This window comes from Malus sylvestris, chromosome 4, assembly GCF_916048215.2.
Source record: "Malus sylvestris chromosome 4, drMalSylv7.2, whole genome shotgun sequence".
Taxonomy (NCBI): Eukaryota; Viridiplantae; Streptophyta; class Magnoliopsida; order Rosales; family Rosaceae; genus Malus; species Malus sylvestris.
Genome location: NC_062263.1, coordinates 7,184,079 through 7,198,523, shown reverse-complemented (window position 1 = coordinate 7,198,523; position 14,445 = coordinate 7,184,079). Strand labels below are relative to the sequence as shown.

The 14,445-nt window shown below is 39.1% G+C and overlaps 1 protein-coding gene across 3 annotated transcripts; it reads right to left on the bottom strand.

Moving 5' to 3' along the window:
* Positions 1-2,526: 2,526 nt before the first annotated feature.
* LOC126620010 (probable glycosyltransferase At5g03795) lies at positions 2,527-7,516 on the bottom strand. Of its 3 annotated transcripts, none has more exons than XM_050288466.1 (6): positions 7,382-7,516; positions 5,921-6,591; positions 5,702-5,835; positions 4,765-5,113; positions 3,542-4,449; positions 2,527-2,845 (listed from the first exon to the last, which is right to left on the bottom strand). In XM_050288466.1, the coding sequence occupies exons 2-5, from the start codon at positions 6,392-6,394 to the stop codon at positions 3,763-3,765; spliced, it is 1,644 nt and encodes a 547-aa protein (XP_050144423.1). In that variant the 5' UTR covers positions 6,395-6,591; positions 7,382-7,516; the 3' UTR covers positions 2,527-2,845; positions 3,542-3,762. The 3 variants fall into 3 exon arrangements, with proteins under 3 accessions (XP_050144423.1, XP_050144422.1, XP_050144424.1); XM_050288465.1 differs by having other exon boundaries at positions 2,527-2,745; XM_050288467.1 differs by having other exon boundaries at positions 2,527-2,740.
* Between the last annotated feature and the right edge of the window lie 6,929 nt (positions 7,517-14,445).

Below are 14,445 nucleotides of genomic sequence, written 5' to 3'. Positions count from 1 at the left end.
GGGGCCAAATTGACACGTGATGCCCAGTCATTGTCCACGTGGCGCCATGTTACGCTTTAATGTAGGTTATGATGGAAAGCCTAACATAAGTATGAAACTGTCCCTCAATCCTCACTTTAGGGGTGTAACATTGGGATGAAAAACACTTGATGCATGAAAGTTTGAAAATCACGATACTATGAACTAGTAAATTTTCGAGGAGTCCTATTTTTTTGTAAGAATAATATGTTTATATTTAATTATAATCTCTTGGGAAATACACCAAAATGGGACAATTTCTTAATCTTGGGACACAAATAGGACAAACCGGCCATGCACACCATGCAGAAAACCGAAATTACTAAAATACCCACATATAAATGGGTTATGTCCACCCATTTTCTTATTTCTCTCTCTCGACTCTCTCCCTCCCCCTTCCTCTCTCTCTTTTCTCACTTTCTCCCACATACACTCTCTCTCCTTTCACACGGTGCACCGTCATCACGACCAACACCATCCAAAACGAAGCCATCACCAATTTTTTTCTTGTCCTCACGAGTCCAAAACACCTAACCTTGTCACAAATCTCATCCCCGATTGTTGGGCAACTACGAGTTTTCCGACCATTTTCTACCTACACGGCAAACAATCGAGGCTCGAGACCATCACCACTAGACTCGCATCGACAGTGGGAATAAAGCCTAGTCATTAAATGATGGTGTTTCTTGGATGAGTTTTTCAAGATTTGCTCACTGTATATACATGATATGGACATGATATGCTCACATATCTGAGCCAACCCAAAAATTTAGAAGTTAAATTAGGGTTATATTTCATGTTGGGGCCTATAGGTTGTGGAATAAATTTCAAGTTTTGACGTGCTGTAAAACTGAGATGGAACAATTTCTGGTTCAAGTGTTCAATTGCAGAAATTTGTGAAATTTTTTCCGTAATGTGCATGTAGTGTGCATATAGTGTGCATGGCTACATCTTAATATGAGAAGCAGAAATGTTCACTAGTTATGATGCACGTATGTTGTGTCCCAAAATTTAGCGAGTATGAGCCTCGACGAGAGAAAAAAATTAAGAAAAAGGTTAGAGGACATTAAGGATATTGAGTGTCCATGAAATAATGACAACGAGTATCATATTTTCTACGTGCACGATTAAACAGTGATTGATATAATTAACAAGACTTTTCAAACCACCACAGTAACCTTATATACGTAACAATTATATTTTAATTGTATCCACTATACCAATAGGTTGCCATTAAAGTTTCTTATTAATGCGAAATACAGCTTGTTGCTCGATCTCCAACTCTGTGCATATCATGTGCATGTACTATACATATGATATGCATGTGGTGTGCATATAGTGTATATGGTGGTTACATTACATGTGATGACGTCATTTTTTTTATTTCGAAGAAAGAGCTGTGAGCTCTAGGTTTTTGGGCTGGTTTAGATCTGTGAGCATATCATATGCATATTGTGTATATACAGTGAATATATCTTGAAAACTTCATCCAACAAAACACAAATTTTTGCCAATTTTTTGTAAACACCATCACAACATTCAAACAAGGTAGGGAATCCCATCACAACTTCATTCAACTTATGGGTTTATTCTCCCTTCCCCAAATATGAAAAAAAAATCACTTCTTTAATCCCACTAATCTGCAAATATTGGAAGGAAGAGAGCAAAAAACAAATGGGTTTTGTGCACAGCAGTTAATGACTGGGCTTTGTTCGCACTGTCGATGCGAGTAAGTGGTGGTGGTCTTAAGCCTCAATTGTTTGACGTGTTGCCGGAAAACTCGCGGTTGCTTGGGTTTTGATCCCAACGATTGGAGGATGAGATTCGTGACAAGGTTAGGTGTTTTGGACTCGTGAGAACGAAATGAAATTGGTGGTGGATTTGATTTGGATGGTGTTAGTCGGGAGGACTGTGCACCGTGTGTGCACAATGAGAAGGGTAGAGAGAGTACGTGAGGGAGAAAGTGAGACAAGAGAGGGCGGGGGAGAGAGTAAAAAGAGGGAAATCAGAAAATGGGAGAAAAGAACTCATTTATATACGAGAGCAATTAAGTCATTTCAAGGTGTAGAAAATTCTATTTCTGTCCGATAGTTGTGCATGACGTGTGCATGACGTGTGCATATTTTAAATGTCCTATTTCTGTCCCAAGATTAAGAAACTGTCCTATTTCTGGGTATTTCCCTAATTTCTTTGTCATTATTTTCCTTGTAGAATACGGCACATGTAACTATATATAAAAACCATAGAGAATTAATAAGATTTATCAAAGTATCCAGCCATCGAAGTTCTATTTCTTTTTGGGATGATGTTAGATGATTATGTTCTTGATTTATTTGTTTTTCTACCAATGGTGGCTCTTTATCCTCCCTCGAGTTTTTTCCCAAGTGCCTTACCAGGGACAGGGATTTTCCAGAGCCACTCCTGTTTCCATGCTCCCTGTATTCTACTATTTGGTCTTTTTATAAATGAAATCCCATTATTACCTTAAAAACAAAAAGGATCACATAGTGCTTGTTTCAAAATTGACGACTTACATATCAGCATCAACAATTATGGACTTACATTCCTAACAACGGAAAATTTTCGATTTACAGTGAATCATATCGGATCGTCTGTGTACGGTAAAATGCACAATGATTTTATTATGATGGAGCGTCTAATTAAGATTTATCTGGGTCCAACAAAGTGTCACAGAGCAACGCAGACTCCTTCCCTTTCTCGTCTATGCTGCAATGTATTAACAAGTTAGTAGAGTAGTACGCATCTGATTAAGGTCGCAGTCATGCCACAGATTGAACATCAAATGAACTCTCGAAAAAGATCGAAACTGCAACGAGAAGCAATAAAGTGATATTGCTAGACAGCGGCTTTTATTTGACTCTGTTTAACTATCAGCACCAAAAATACAAGATAGTAAGAGGTCGCACTTGGTGCGATGGCAAGTGCCTTCGCCCATGAGCAGTAGGTCTCGAGTTCGAGACTTGGGAGCAGCCTCTCCATAAATGGGGGTAAGGCTAGCCGACATTCACCTCTCCCAGACCCTGCGTAAAGCGGGAGCCTTGTGCACTGGGTACGACCTTACGACGACCAAAAATACAAGATAGTGAAGAAACAAGAATTTTCTATGAAGTATTGTTTGATGAAATAAAATGAAAGAAAGATATGAACGAACAAAAGAAAATTGAAATAATAAAAATTAAAAAATAAAGACGAGGACCAAAACAGTAAAACAGCGAAAAAAGAAGAGCATGCCGGTGTTGGAGCTAGCAGTCACGAGAAAAATAGTAACAAAGGTCGTACCCAGTGCACAAGGCTCTCACTTTATGCAGAGTCTGGGAGAGGTGAATGTCGGCTAGCCTTACCCCCATTTATGGAGAGGCTACTCCCAAGTCTCGAACCCAAGACCTACCGCTCATGGGCGAAGGCACTTGCCATTGCACCAAGTGCGACCTCTGAGAAAAATAGTAACAAAAAAAAAAAAAATCATTTGCAGAATGAAGGATGCATATATTTTGGGGCATACCTGCATTATGAGTTCTCATCTTGGCATCCACCCCTGTCTTCCCAGAAAACGTTCATCCGTGGTTCAGTTCAAAGAACTTGGAAACTTAGAATGAAACCCGGCTGGAGGCACCAAATGTTATCTGAAGTCCTTCATAAAGTCAACAGCCAAGCCACTTCTTGGACTTGCATCGTGGTCAGTAGTCAGTCTTACACTTCACTCTTCACTAGTCTTACGCTATACTAGGATTCCGGGATTTGAATCTGACTCAACCTGCTAATCCAAATCGAATGCAGAATCATATGGAACAAATCATATCTGATTGGTCTCGGGTTCCAAAGAAAATGCTTCTGCACCATTTTCACATTAATTTGCATAGTAAGATATCTTCTCATAGGAATAGCCATTAAAATTTCTCTTAACTTGGGAATATCCTTCTCGGCCACGATAACAGAAAATGTACTCCAATCTATCACATCACTCAAGGGAGGGGGGAAATTATCTGCAATAATCACTGGGACACACTCATAGTAGAGGGACTCAATGATCCTAGGGCTGTTCACTTCATATCCCATAGGGCAAATACAAAATTTGCTCGATTTCATATGCTGGATATATGACATCTTTCGCGAGACTCGAAGAGGCAGAGGCCCATAGATTTTCATGTCATCATGTTTGTCCCGCCAGTACTTGAGAAGAGTCGGGCGGACTCTTCCATGCATGTTTCCTGCAAAGAAGGCCAGAAGTGGGCGCTGGGATACTCTTAACCCACCAACATTTCTGAGAGGCTTTCTGGGGGTCCGGATAGTTGTTTCTGGCAGTGAAACATCCTTCCCAGCCACAAAGATTCCTTCAGAGGTGTCAGCATTGCATAGAGCTTTTATAGTATTTTTGGTTAGTTCTTCATGAGCAGTCAATGTGTACGGGCCCTGCAAAAGGTCAGAACAGAATGGAGGAATTTTAGTTAAATATATCGCTACGGCATCAACTTGTATTCATTGACTGACCTTCACTAACAATGCTACTTAAAGTCGAGATATTAATATGGATAGATATTTACTGTCAAAAACTTCAACTTGGATCAGCAAACATCTCTATCTCGTGCATACCTTTTCAGCTATTCTACAAATTGGAGAAACATGTACAATAAAGACTGCTAAGGACACGGATCTTTTTTTTATTCTTCCTAGATAATTTAATCTGCCTCAAAGCATTCTGTGGAAAGGAAGAAACAGTTACCATACCCAGTCATGGCAAGCAACAAGGAAATGATCTGACCCATGTGTGCGATTCCAAAAAGGATACTTTGAAGCAATAATGTTTGCATACTCTCTCAGGAAAACTGAGAGTGGTTTCAAATTATGTGAATTGGGAACATAAAGTGACATCGCCAGTTGCCGCATACTGTAAGGAAGATAAAATAAGTGAGCCTTTTCTGGATCCCTTGTGACAAACTGCCTGTTTTCCTCCATCAGCTTCATGAACCATCCTTCAGAAGCATAAATTCCTCTGAGATGAGGTCTGTGAAAAATGGGCCTTTCTCCATCACGGTATATGTAAACTTTAAGTATCAGTTCCATCAACTCATAGCTCCTGAAATTTAACCAAAGTTCCGCCTTTATGAAGCCTGGAAAACCCAAGATTGAGTTTTCTGCCCAACATTCTGGGCAACTATTCTTAGATATCTATAAATACAAGTGAACATAGACATAGAAAGCCATGATTTTGAAACATAAAGTAAATGAGAACAATGACAATAAGTATTTTCTCGTGTTTATATTGTAGTTTTAACAAGTATTATTGCTTCTAGAGAGAGAAACAGTGTTATGGCATAGGTTCCTGATGAAGTTATGTACTTTCCTGTTATATATAATTTTGTCACTACGAAAGAATGGTTTCCAATCATGATCAAACACTGTGTAAGTTTTGGACGGAAAAAATAAAATAAAAACATGGATAAATGCTTTTAACTAATAAATCCAAAAGCCATCCAAAGTCCATGTGATTTAATTGCTCTTGCTCAATTGACCTCCTAACAAATATATTTTTCCCACATGAAAGACTAAAGGATCACCACAATGCCTAGAGGTTTGAATGTGAAAATCTACCACACCGACTAGGCACACATATGAAAGATTAACTGGGATAATGGAGTAAGATGGTGATAAATTGTGAGATTACCTTTTGAAAACTGAAACGTTCCGAAATATAGGGGCATATAGATCAGGATCATCTTCAGTGAGTGCTGGGGCATACTCAATCTCTTTCTTTGCATACACAAGTGCCTCATTTGGTGTCAATGACCAAATGAATTTCTAAAACATGTGTTCTACAATGTTAAGATCATTGGTAAGATCTTTCTTTATCATGGTTCAATGAAAAAAAAAGGAATGAGATTACCTGCAAACGATGAGGCACCTTTGGATATGGAGGGGGAGGAGGAGGAGGTGTGACCTTTGCAATGTTATCTCCCCTGGCGTTTTTTCTTCTCCTTCTAGATGGAGATTTTCTCTGCGGAGGAACTGAGAGAGCAGCTGGCTGAATTGCCACTGAAAGATTCAACTCAATAGAAGGTTGTGGTGAAACAATGGGAGCACGAGGAAAGATTTGCAACCGCTTGATCTTTGCCTCAGTAGAGGTCTTGTTCAAGCGCAGGCTATTGTTCAAGAGTTTATCTGATGGCATCTCAACGGGCAGAGAGAGGAACCACAAGTCCAGTGGGTCAGCAAGTATAAACATTTGCAGCATGACACATACCGCTGTCATAATGGCCCCAATAAAAAATATCTTTTTCCAGCCAATTTTATGCCCGGCAAAGAGCCGGAAAAATTCTTTCATCAGGATCACAGCAAGGCTCTCAAGTAAATTTTTCATCGCATTGTACAACAAGGTTTCCCCTCATGATATCATGAGCATATTAATCTACAATTCACCTCAATGAACCGTCCAGCTTTGGAAGTTTCAGCGTTCATAACAAGGTCTGCCCAAAGTTTCAACAAATGTTCGATAATGTGCAAGCCTGATCCCTCTGTTGAAAGGCGTAAACTCCGGAAAATGACAAAATCATCTTCCTAGTAAAGAATTAGAGAGAGAGAGAGAGAGAGAGAGAGAGAGAGAGAGAGAGATTAGAGGAGTAATCAATATGATTTTCACCAAGACATTGCAGTGATCAAAGACAATTTTTATGGGAAGCCAAATATAATTCTACCATAAGCCAAAACAAATATAGATATATAGCATAGTGTTTGTCAATTTCTTTCACCACAATCATGCCTCAAACATATCCGAATTAACTAATATTTTGCAAGGATGATCTATAATGCGCAACTTAAAAATTAAGCACTTCGGATCTTTGAAGTTTGATGTGGTGTGGGTTTGTGTATTATATATGTGTTTGTATGCATGCAAATTGGGTCTATTTACAAGGAAACTTCATAATACAAGTAATACTCAAATTAATGATGCAAGCTCCTTCCTCACATGGTTTGCCAAGAAAACAATGAAATCATGCTGGTAATCTTGTTAACAATCAAAATTCAAAAGTCTGGAGAAAACCCAATACGCTGAATTCAATTTTTACACACCTTAAGAGCACAAGAAATATGAGGAGCATGATTGCTTAACAAAAATTAATAGGAGATTCTTATTATACCATAAGCAAATAAATAAATAAAATAGAAACCAAAACAATCATATCTATGTATCATACACTGTAAAATGAACTCCAACTTTTTCTTGGTGGTATTAAATGAAATTCGAATTCCAGAATTAGAAATAATGAAAGCAAAAGAAAAAGAGGAAAATAAATGATGGGTAAATATAACAACATATAAGTTATATGTATGTGTTTAGAAATTATACCTTGAATTGTAGGAATCGAATTCATAGAAGCTGATGAATCTCAGTGTTTCTGAGAGAGAGAGAGAGAGAGAGAGAGAGAGGGAGAGAGAGAGAGAGAGAATTGGCGAGCCAGACGGTAACGGTTGTGCACTTTTGGTTACAAAAATAGACTTTTTGAATATTTGACTATTCAATGGATCAAGTTCAACACCTCACGCAAGCTGGTTATATCTTTTCGCCGTGTTGCTTACGATTTTGGCTTCTACGTTGTCAACCAAATTAACTTCTATATTTTTATTTTGGGGAATTTGCACAACCAGTAGGGCTACCGGTATGCTTATTTTACTACATAAACTAATCTTTTTTGTTGAATTACCAATTTTTTAAACAAAAAATATTATCTACGTTAAAACCATCCCCAATTCATAGGATTAAAATATAGAGAAATGTTATTGACACTCTAAAAATCTCATTCTATACTTTTGTTTCCTAATATAGAAAGTTTGGAGTGTAGAATGAGATTTTTGGAATGCTAATAACAATTCCCAAAATATAAGCTTTAAAACCACACAAACCATCTCCAACCATTGGGCTAAAATAAGCTTTGGGGATAAAATATCTCTCTGCGCTATATTCTCCCGGGATTTAAGTCTGGCTTAAATTATTCTGAATCCACCAAACTGTCATATTTCAAACTTTTTTTTTACTTATAATATAATGGCTATGATCAAATCTAAAGGTAAAAAAAAAAATAGATTTAACGGTTCAAAATTAAATCTAACGTCTAAAATAATTTTTTAAAAAAATATTTAAATCAAATTTAACTTAAAACTTTATAAATGCCTTGTTATAGGCCTATTTAATTGAACTAATCTAAAGGATTAGAGAGACAAGGGGCCGGCGGTATTGAGGGAGAAGAGGGAGTGATTTAATTGTGAGGTGTGTTTGTATCACCCATTGTGTCTTTATCTATAGTAGTAGGATAGGCAAAAACCTTACCCTTTTAGGATTACAACTCTTAATAGGTAATCAACTCCTAATAGGAATATAAGAGATATTCATTAGATCCACTAGGATTTACACAATCATATTCCTATTGTAAATATGACTGCAACACTCTCCCTTAAGTGTGTAAATACTCAACAAACCATCGCCTCAAATCTTCAGTTGAGAATGTAGAATAGTTGATGAAGTCATCGGCACAACGGGTGAATGCGAGTCTCAAATTTAAAAAAGTATGCATTTGTAGTAAAACTCACAAAACCTCGCTATGATAAAACCCAAGGTATGGGAAAAACCCATAGACTAAGGAGAAAAGTGAGAAGTATGCATAATGTCTAAAACAAACATCAAACAGGACGAAAGTAGTGAACTCAACAGAATATGATCATCCAAAGATGGATGCCTCATTAAAACCTCGTTAGGTAGCAAAAACCCAGTGAAAAAAATGCTCATAATCGTAGGAAAAAAAGTACATTAAGACCAAGTGAGTATGCTTCGGGATACTCCCCCTGAGTTAAACATAACTTCTAAATAAGAGAACTACAAGCGATTCAACTCAGATAATTTACGCATACCAATTCCTTGGATGAGCTTCTGAAAAGTAGACTTTGACAATGACTTGGTGAAGAGATCGGCCATGTTGTCTTGGGAACGGAGTTTCTTGACTTCAATGTTCTGATGTTGTTGTTGCTGGTGTGAGTAAAAGAACTTTGATGCTATATGTTTGGTGTTGTCTCCCTTAATGTATCACTTCTTTAACTGCTCAATACATGTTGCATTGTCTTCAAAGATTGTCGTAGGAAGGTCAATGACGGAAGTAAGATCACTAATGCTTTGAATATGTTCGATAACTACTCTAAGCCAAAAGCACTCACGCGATGCTTCATGGAGGGCGAGAATCTCATCATGGTTTGAAGAAGTCGCAACTAGCGTTTGCTTGTGTCACATCCCGACCCGGGCTCCACCACATCATGGGGCTCAACTCTGCCGTAGCACGATATTATTTCTGAGAACCACACGAGAACTTCCCAATGGGTCACCCATCTTGGGATTGCTCTTGGCCGAACTCGCTTAACTTCAAAGTTCTGACGAACTCCGAAGCCAATGAGCTGTCAAAAGGCCTCGTGCTAATTGGAGGTGGGCATGTACATACAAGGCACATCACCCCCTCTGTTGGTCGATGTGGGATGTTACAGATTGGTAGACCTCCAACATATAGCAATGTCTCCAACGGTAAAGACATAACCCGTTTGAGAACGAACCATATATGGGTCAGACAGATATCCAACATCTGCATAACCAACAAGGCGAGAATCAACCCGAAAACTGAAGGGGGACGTATCCTCTCGAGGATTTGTGGGTATAGAACAAGCTCAAATCCGTTATACTCTTGAGGTAGCGGAAAATGTCTTTAACACCATTCCAGTGCCTGCGTGTGGGTGCATTACTATATCTAGCCAAAAGATTAACAGTGAATGAGATGTCAGGTCTAGTGCATTGAACCAAGTACAATAAAACCCCAAATGAACTTAGGTAAGGAACTTCAGGTTCCAAAATCTATTCATCATCCTCTTTTGGACGGAAGGGATCTCGTTTAGCATCTAGAGTTCGACGACCATGGGTGTACTCGAAGGCTTCACTTTATCCTCATTAAAATGACGCAACACCTTCTGAGTGTAGTTCGATTTATGTACTAGGATTCCATTTTAAAAATGCTCGATCTCTAGGTCGAGGTAGTATCGAGTTTTCCCAAGATCCTGCATCTCAAATTCCAATTTCAAGTACGTAGCAATTTCCTTAAGCTCTGCGAGAGTCCCGATGAGGTTCATGTCATCGACATAAACTGCAACGATTGCAAATTCGGATTGTGACTTCTTAATGAACATGGATAGGCATAATTTGTTGTTCATATAACCCTGACTTGTCAAATATTCACTCAGACGGTTATACCACATCCACCCGGATTGTTTCAATCCATAAAGTGACCTCCTCAAACTAATTGAGAGAGTGTTCCGTGGTCTAGAACTATTTGAGCTAGTCAATGGAAGTCCTTCTGGAATTTTCATGTAAATTTCTGTATTTAGATCCCCATAAAGATACCCGATTACCACATCCATAAGCTACATATTCAATTTTTCAGAAACTACCAAACTGATAAGGTAGCGGAATGTTATAACGTCCATTACGGAGGAATACGTCTCCTCGTAATCAATCACAGGGTGTTGAGAGAAACCTTGCACCATGAGGCGTGTTTTGTATCACATTATTTCATTCTTCTCATTAAGCACTCATGTGTGGTGGTGTAGGAACAATAGGTCCAAACATCTCACGTTTCGCAAGCGAATCGAGTTTGACCTGGATTGCTTGTTTCCAATTTGATCAATCTGTTATACTCGGCATTCATTGACGGAATGTGGTTCAATGTCATCGCTAAGCATGATGTCAGTAGCTACTGAGTACGCAAATGCATCGTCGACGATCATCTCATTCAGATTCCAAACCTCATCCAATACTGTGTAATGGACCGAAATCTCACGATTCTCAGGAAATCGGCATGTTTCATCTGAAGTATCACCGTAATGTAGAATAACCTCATGCGTTGGAACGGATGAGTGAACAATGGTCGGATTCAAACTAGGGTCACTAGGTGGTGCCGATTTCCTCTTCCAGGGTTATGAATCCTTTGAACCAAGAGGTCTGCAAGCTTCAGGATCGAAGCAGATGATTAGCTAACCGCCAATGTACCATGCCACGCGGAAGGTGCGGCATCCCTACCTTCGGGGATAGTCCGGCCTTCCTAAGAAGGTTGTTAACGTACGCGGGGTACATCTATCCTTGCAGGTGCGTTTGCAGGGGGTATATGTGATCTTATCACATTTGCTAGATTATTAAAAGTATCCAGCATGCTTTGAGCAATGCTTTGAAGATCTATAATTTGTCACACCTCATTTTCAAACTGGGCAGTGCGGGGATCTAAATAAGACATAGTGGGAGCATACCACAATAATTCGCGGCGTTCTCCAAGAACGTTAGCATGCTTATCTCCCCCCTAACGACGGGAAGACTTTGTCATCAAAGTGACAATCCATAAAACATGCAGTAAAGAGATCTCATGTCAAGGGTTTTAAATAGCGAACAATTAATGGTGAATCATAACTGACATAGATTCTTATTTTTCTATGAGAACTCATTTTGGTACGTAGTGGCGGTGCTATTAAAAGATAAATGGCACACCCAAATACCCGTAAATGCGAGATGTCAGGCTCGTATCCAGCAACCAATTGTAACGGTGAATATGGTTGGATAGCAGTGGGCCTCATGCGGACCAGCATAGTTCCATGCAATATTGCTTAGCCCCAGGCAGATGCCGGCAGTTTGGTTCTTATAACTAAAGTCTGAGCTATCAATTGAAGGCACTTTATGTAAGCTTCTGCCAGGCCATTTTAGGAGTGAACATGGGGTACATGATGTTCCATATCAATCTCTACTGACATGCAATAATCATCAAACGTCTATAACGTAAACTCTCAAACGTTATCCAGTCGAATTGACTTAATCGGATAATCAAGGTGGTGAGCACTTAGCTTAATAATTTGTGTTAGGAGTTGATTAGGAGTTGATTAAATGCAGCGTTGCGTGTAGACAACAAGCAAACATGTGATCATCGTGTCAATGCATCAACCAACACCATAAAGTATCTAAATGGTCTGCAGGTTGGTTGGATAGGTCCACAAAAATCCCCTTGAATACTTTAAAGAAACTTAGGGGGTCGTGAATGATCTTTGTATTTGAGGGTTGAGTATTCAACTTCCCTAAAGAACATGTTTTGCATGGCGGGAATCCAACATAGGGAGGTAATCAATGCCCATGTGATGATTTGAGGATACGACGCATCATGTCACATCCAAGATGTCCTAAATGGTCATGCAAAAGCAACAAAGTGTTCTGAAACTCAGGTATAGGGCCGACCACATGATGGGCTTCTATGTCGCAAATGGTTGTGATGTACAACCCACTCGAGAAACATTACAACTTCCCTTGAATACGTTTCTGGCCATATTCATACGAAGTGATACAAAGAAATTCAGAACCATTATCTTCAGTGGTTTCAATATGATATTGATTATCTCGAATATCTTTAAAACTCAACAACATTCTTCCGAAACGTGGAGAATAGAGTGCCTCCTTAATGGTACCATTGGTGAATTTTTGTGCCCTATATCATTAATACAGGATAATATTGGTGGCATGGAAGGTCGAATAGGTCTTCTCCAGGAGATCTAATTCAGTTAGTTCCACTTTACAGAATTTCAGCAGTGAACGAATTCTACAAACTTCAGAGTTGTATTCATTCATGAACTTAAAGTCTTAGAAGCGAAGATGCTGCCAGTCCTGTCTTGCTTTAGTCAACTAGATGTATTTCTAGTGATCGAAACGATTGGCCAGAGCAAGCAAATGGTGCGTAGGTCCTCCTCAACAAGGTACTTGGTCTACAGTGTATCATGGATGTGTCTTCGAATGAAGATCATTGCACTAGACTTTTGAGCTTCGTCGACAGGTTTGTCATCGGCGGGTGCCTCGATGGTGGCTCTAATACCATTTGCAGTCAAATGGAGCTTCACGTCTTGAACTCACTTCAAATAGTTTCTTTCGGAGACTTCTATAGCGGTGAAATCGAGCTTGTTCAAGTTTGACATGTCTCTAAAACGGAGGGTACAAAAAAAAAGTGATTAGTCATATGGTGATCCATAGACATATATCATAGAACATTTGAGTCATATAGACATGTGTTGGTTTAATTTATGCATGAAAACTACAGGTTTCATGTGGTATTTTTTGAATGAAAACTTCGGGTTTCAAAGGCGCTAAATATGAAACTACAAGTTCCATTTAGTTTTTATAAACGATTAGTTCATAAAAGAGAGGTTCTTGCAAGAAACACGGAATGCAATATGCTGATTTAAGTGTAGTGGATTTGAGGTTCTTCGGGAACTCAAGTGTGAGAGCTTTGTTACTATGAAAGCATGTCAACGGTTCAAAGTATAAAAATAAAGTATTGAATTGTTAATGTCCAAAAGTGATCTTCGGGTCAATAATTTTGGATTCATTATCAGATTAATGGATTGCAGGTCACTTTTAATTAATTCAATAAATTGGGCCATACAGGGTCAATTGTAGAAGCAAAAAATAATAATAACATTCAAGTTAAAATTATTTAAAATGCCAAATAATAGCATTGAAAAGGCATAGTCTAAGAAAAATTGGGCTTGGGTTCGACTATAATATGCAGCCCATATGTGGCTTCAGGCTACGGGCCATATGGGTTTTGAAGCCCAGCAACAAGTGCTTGCTTAATTGGGCCAAGACCATGGTGCGGGAATCAAGCCTAGCAAAGCTGGCTTGTAGGTTTGGGTCACGTGAGGCCTAGTCGAGGCTGGGGCTGAGTTCATTGGGCTGTGGCATAAGCCCAGCTACCAAGAAGGTTGCGGCATGTGGGCCGGGGCAAGGGGGACGAAAGCCCAGCATGGCTGCAGGCATGCAGGTGTGGGCTGAGGTTTTCAGGCCTGTGGTGCAATCCAGTCCAGGCCAAGGCCTAGCAGTGGTGCAGGGACAGCGAGCCTAATGGGTTACTGTGATCAATCCAAGGCGTCGGAAGATGCCGTCCCAAGGTGGTCCACGGTGGTGGTGCGCAACGCAAAAAAAAAAATTCAACATATATTTATTTATATGCTTTGACTCACAATTCTACATTGTAATATAATTACATAATGCATGAAACATATATATATATATCATGAGGAAAATATAAACATAGAGGGGTTCATGCATCATGGGGAATGTTTTCATACTTCATGAATGTTTCAAATATCTTCATTTATTTTAAGCATACATGATTAGCAGAAGACAAATATAAGCTTTTGAATTTTGTAGAAGATAGCCTCCTCCTACGATCCGTCAATTCCTCAGTTTCTGGCAAGAGTGTGTTGATAACGTGTTGTAGACTTATTTGATTGAACTAATCTAAGGGTTTAGAGAGAAAGGGGGCCAACGGTATTGAGGGAGAAGAGAGTGATTTAATTGTG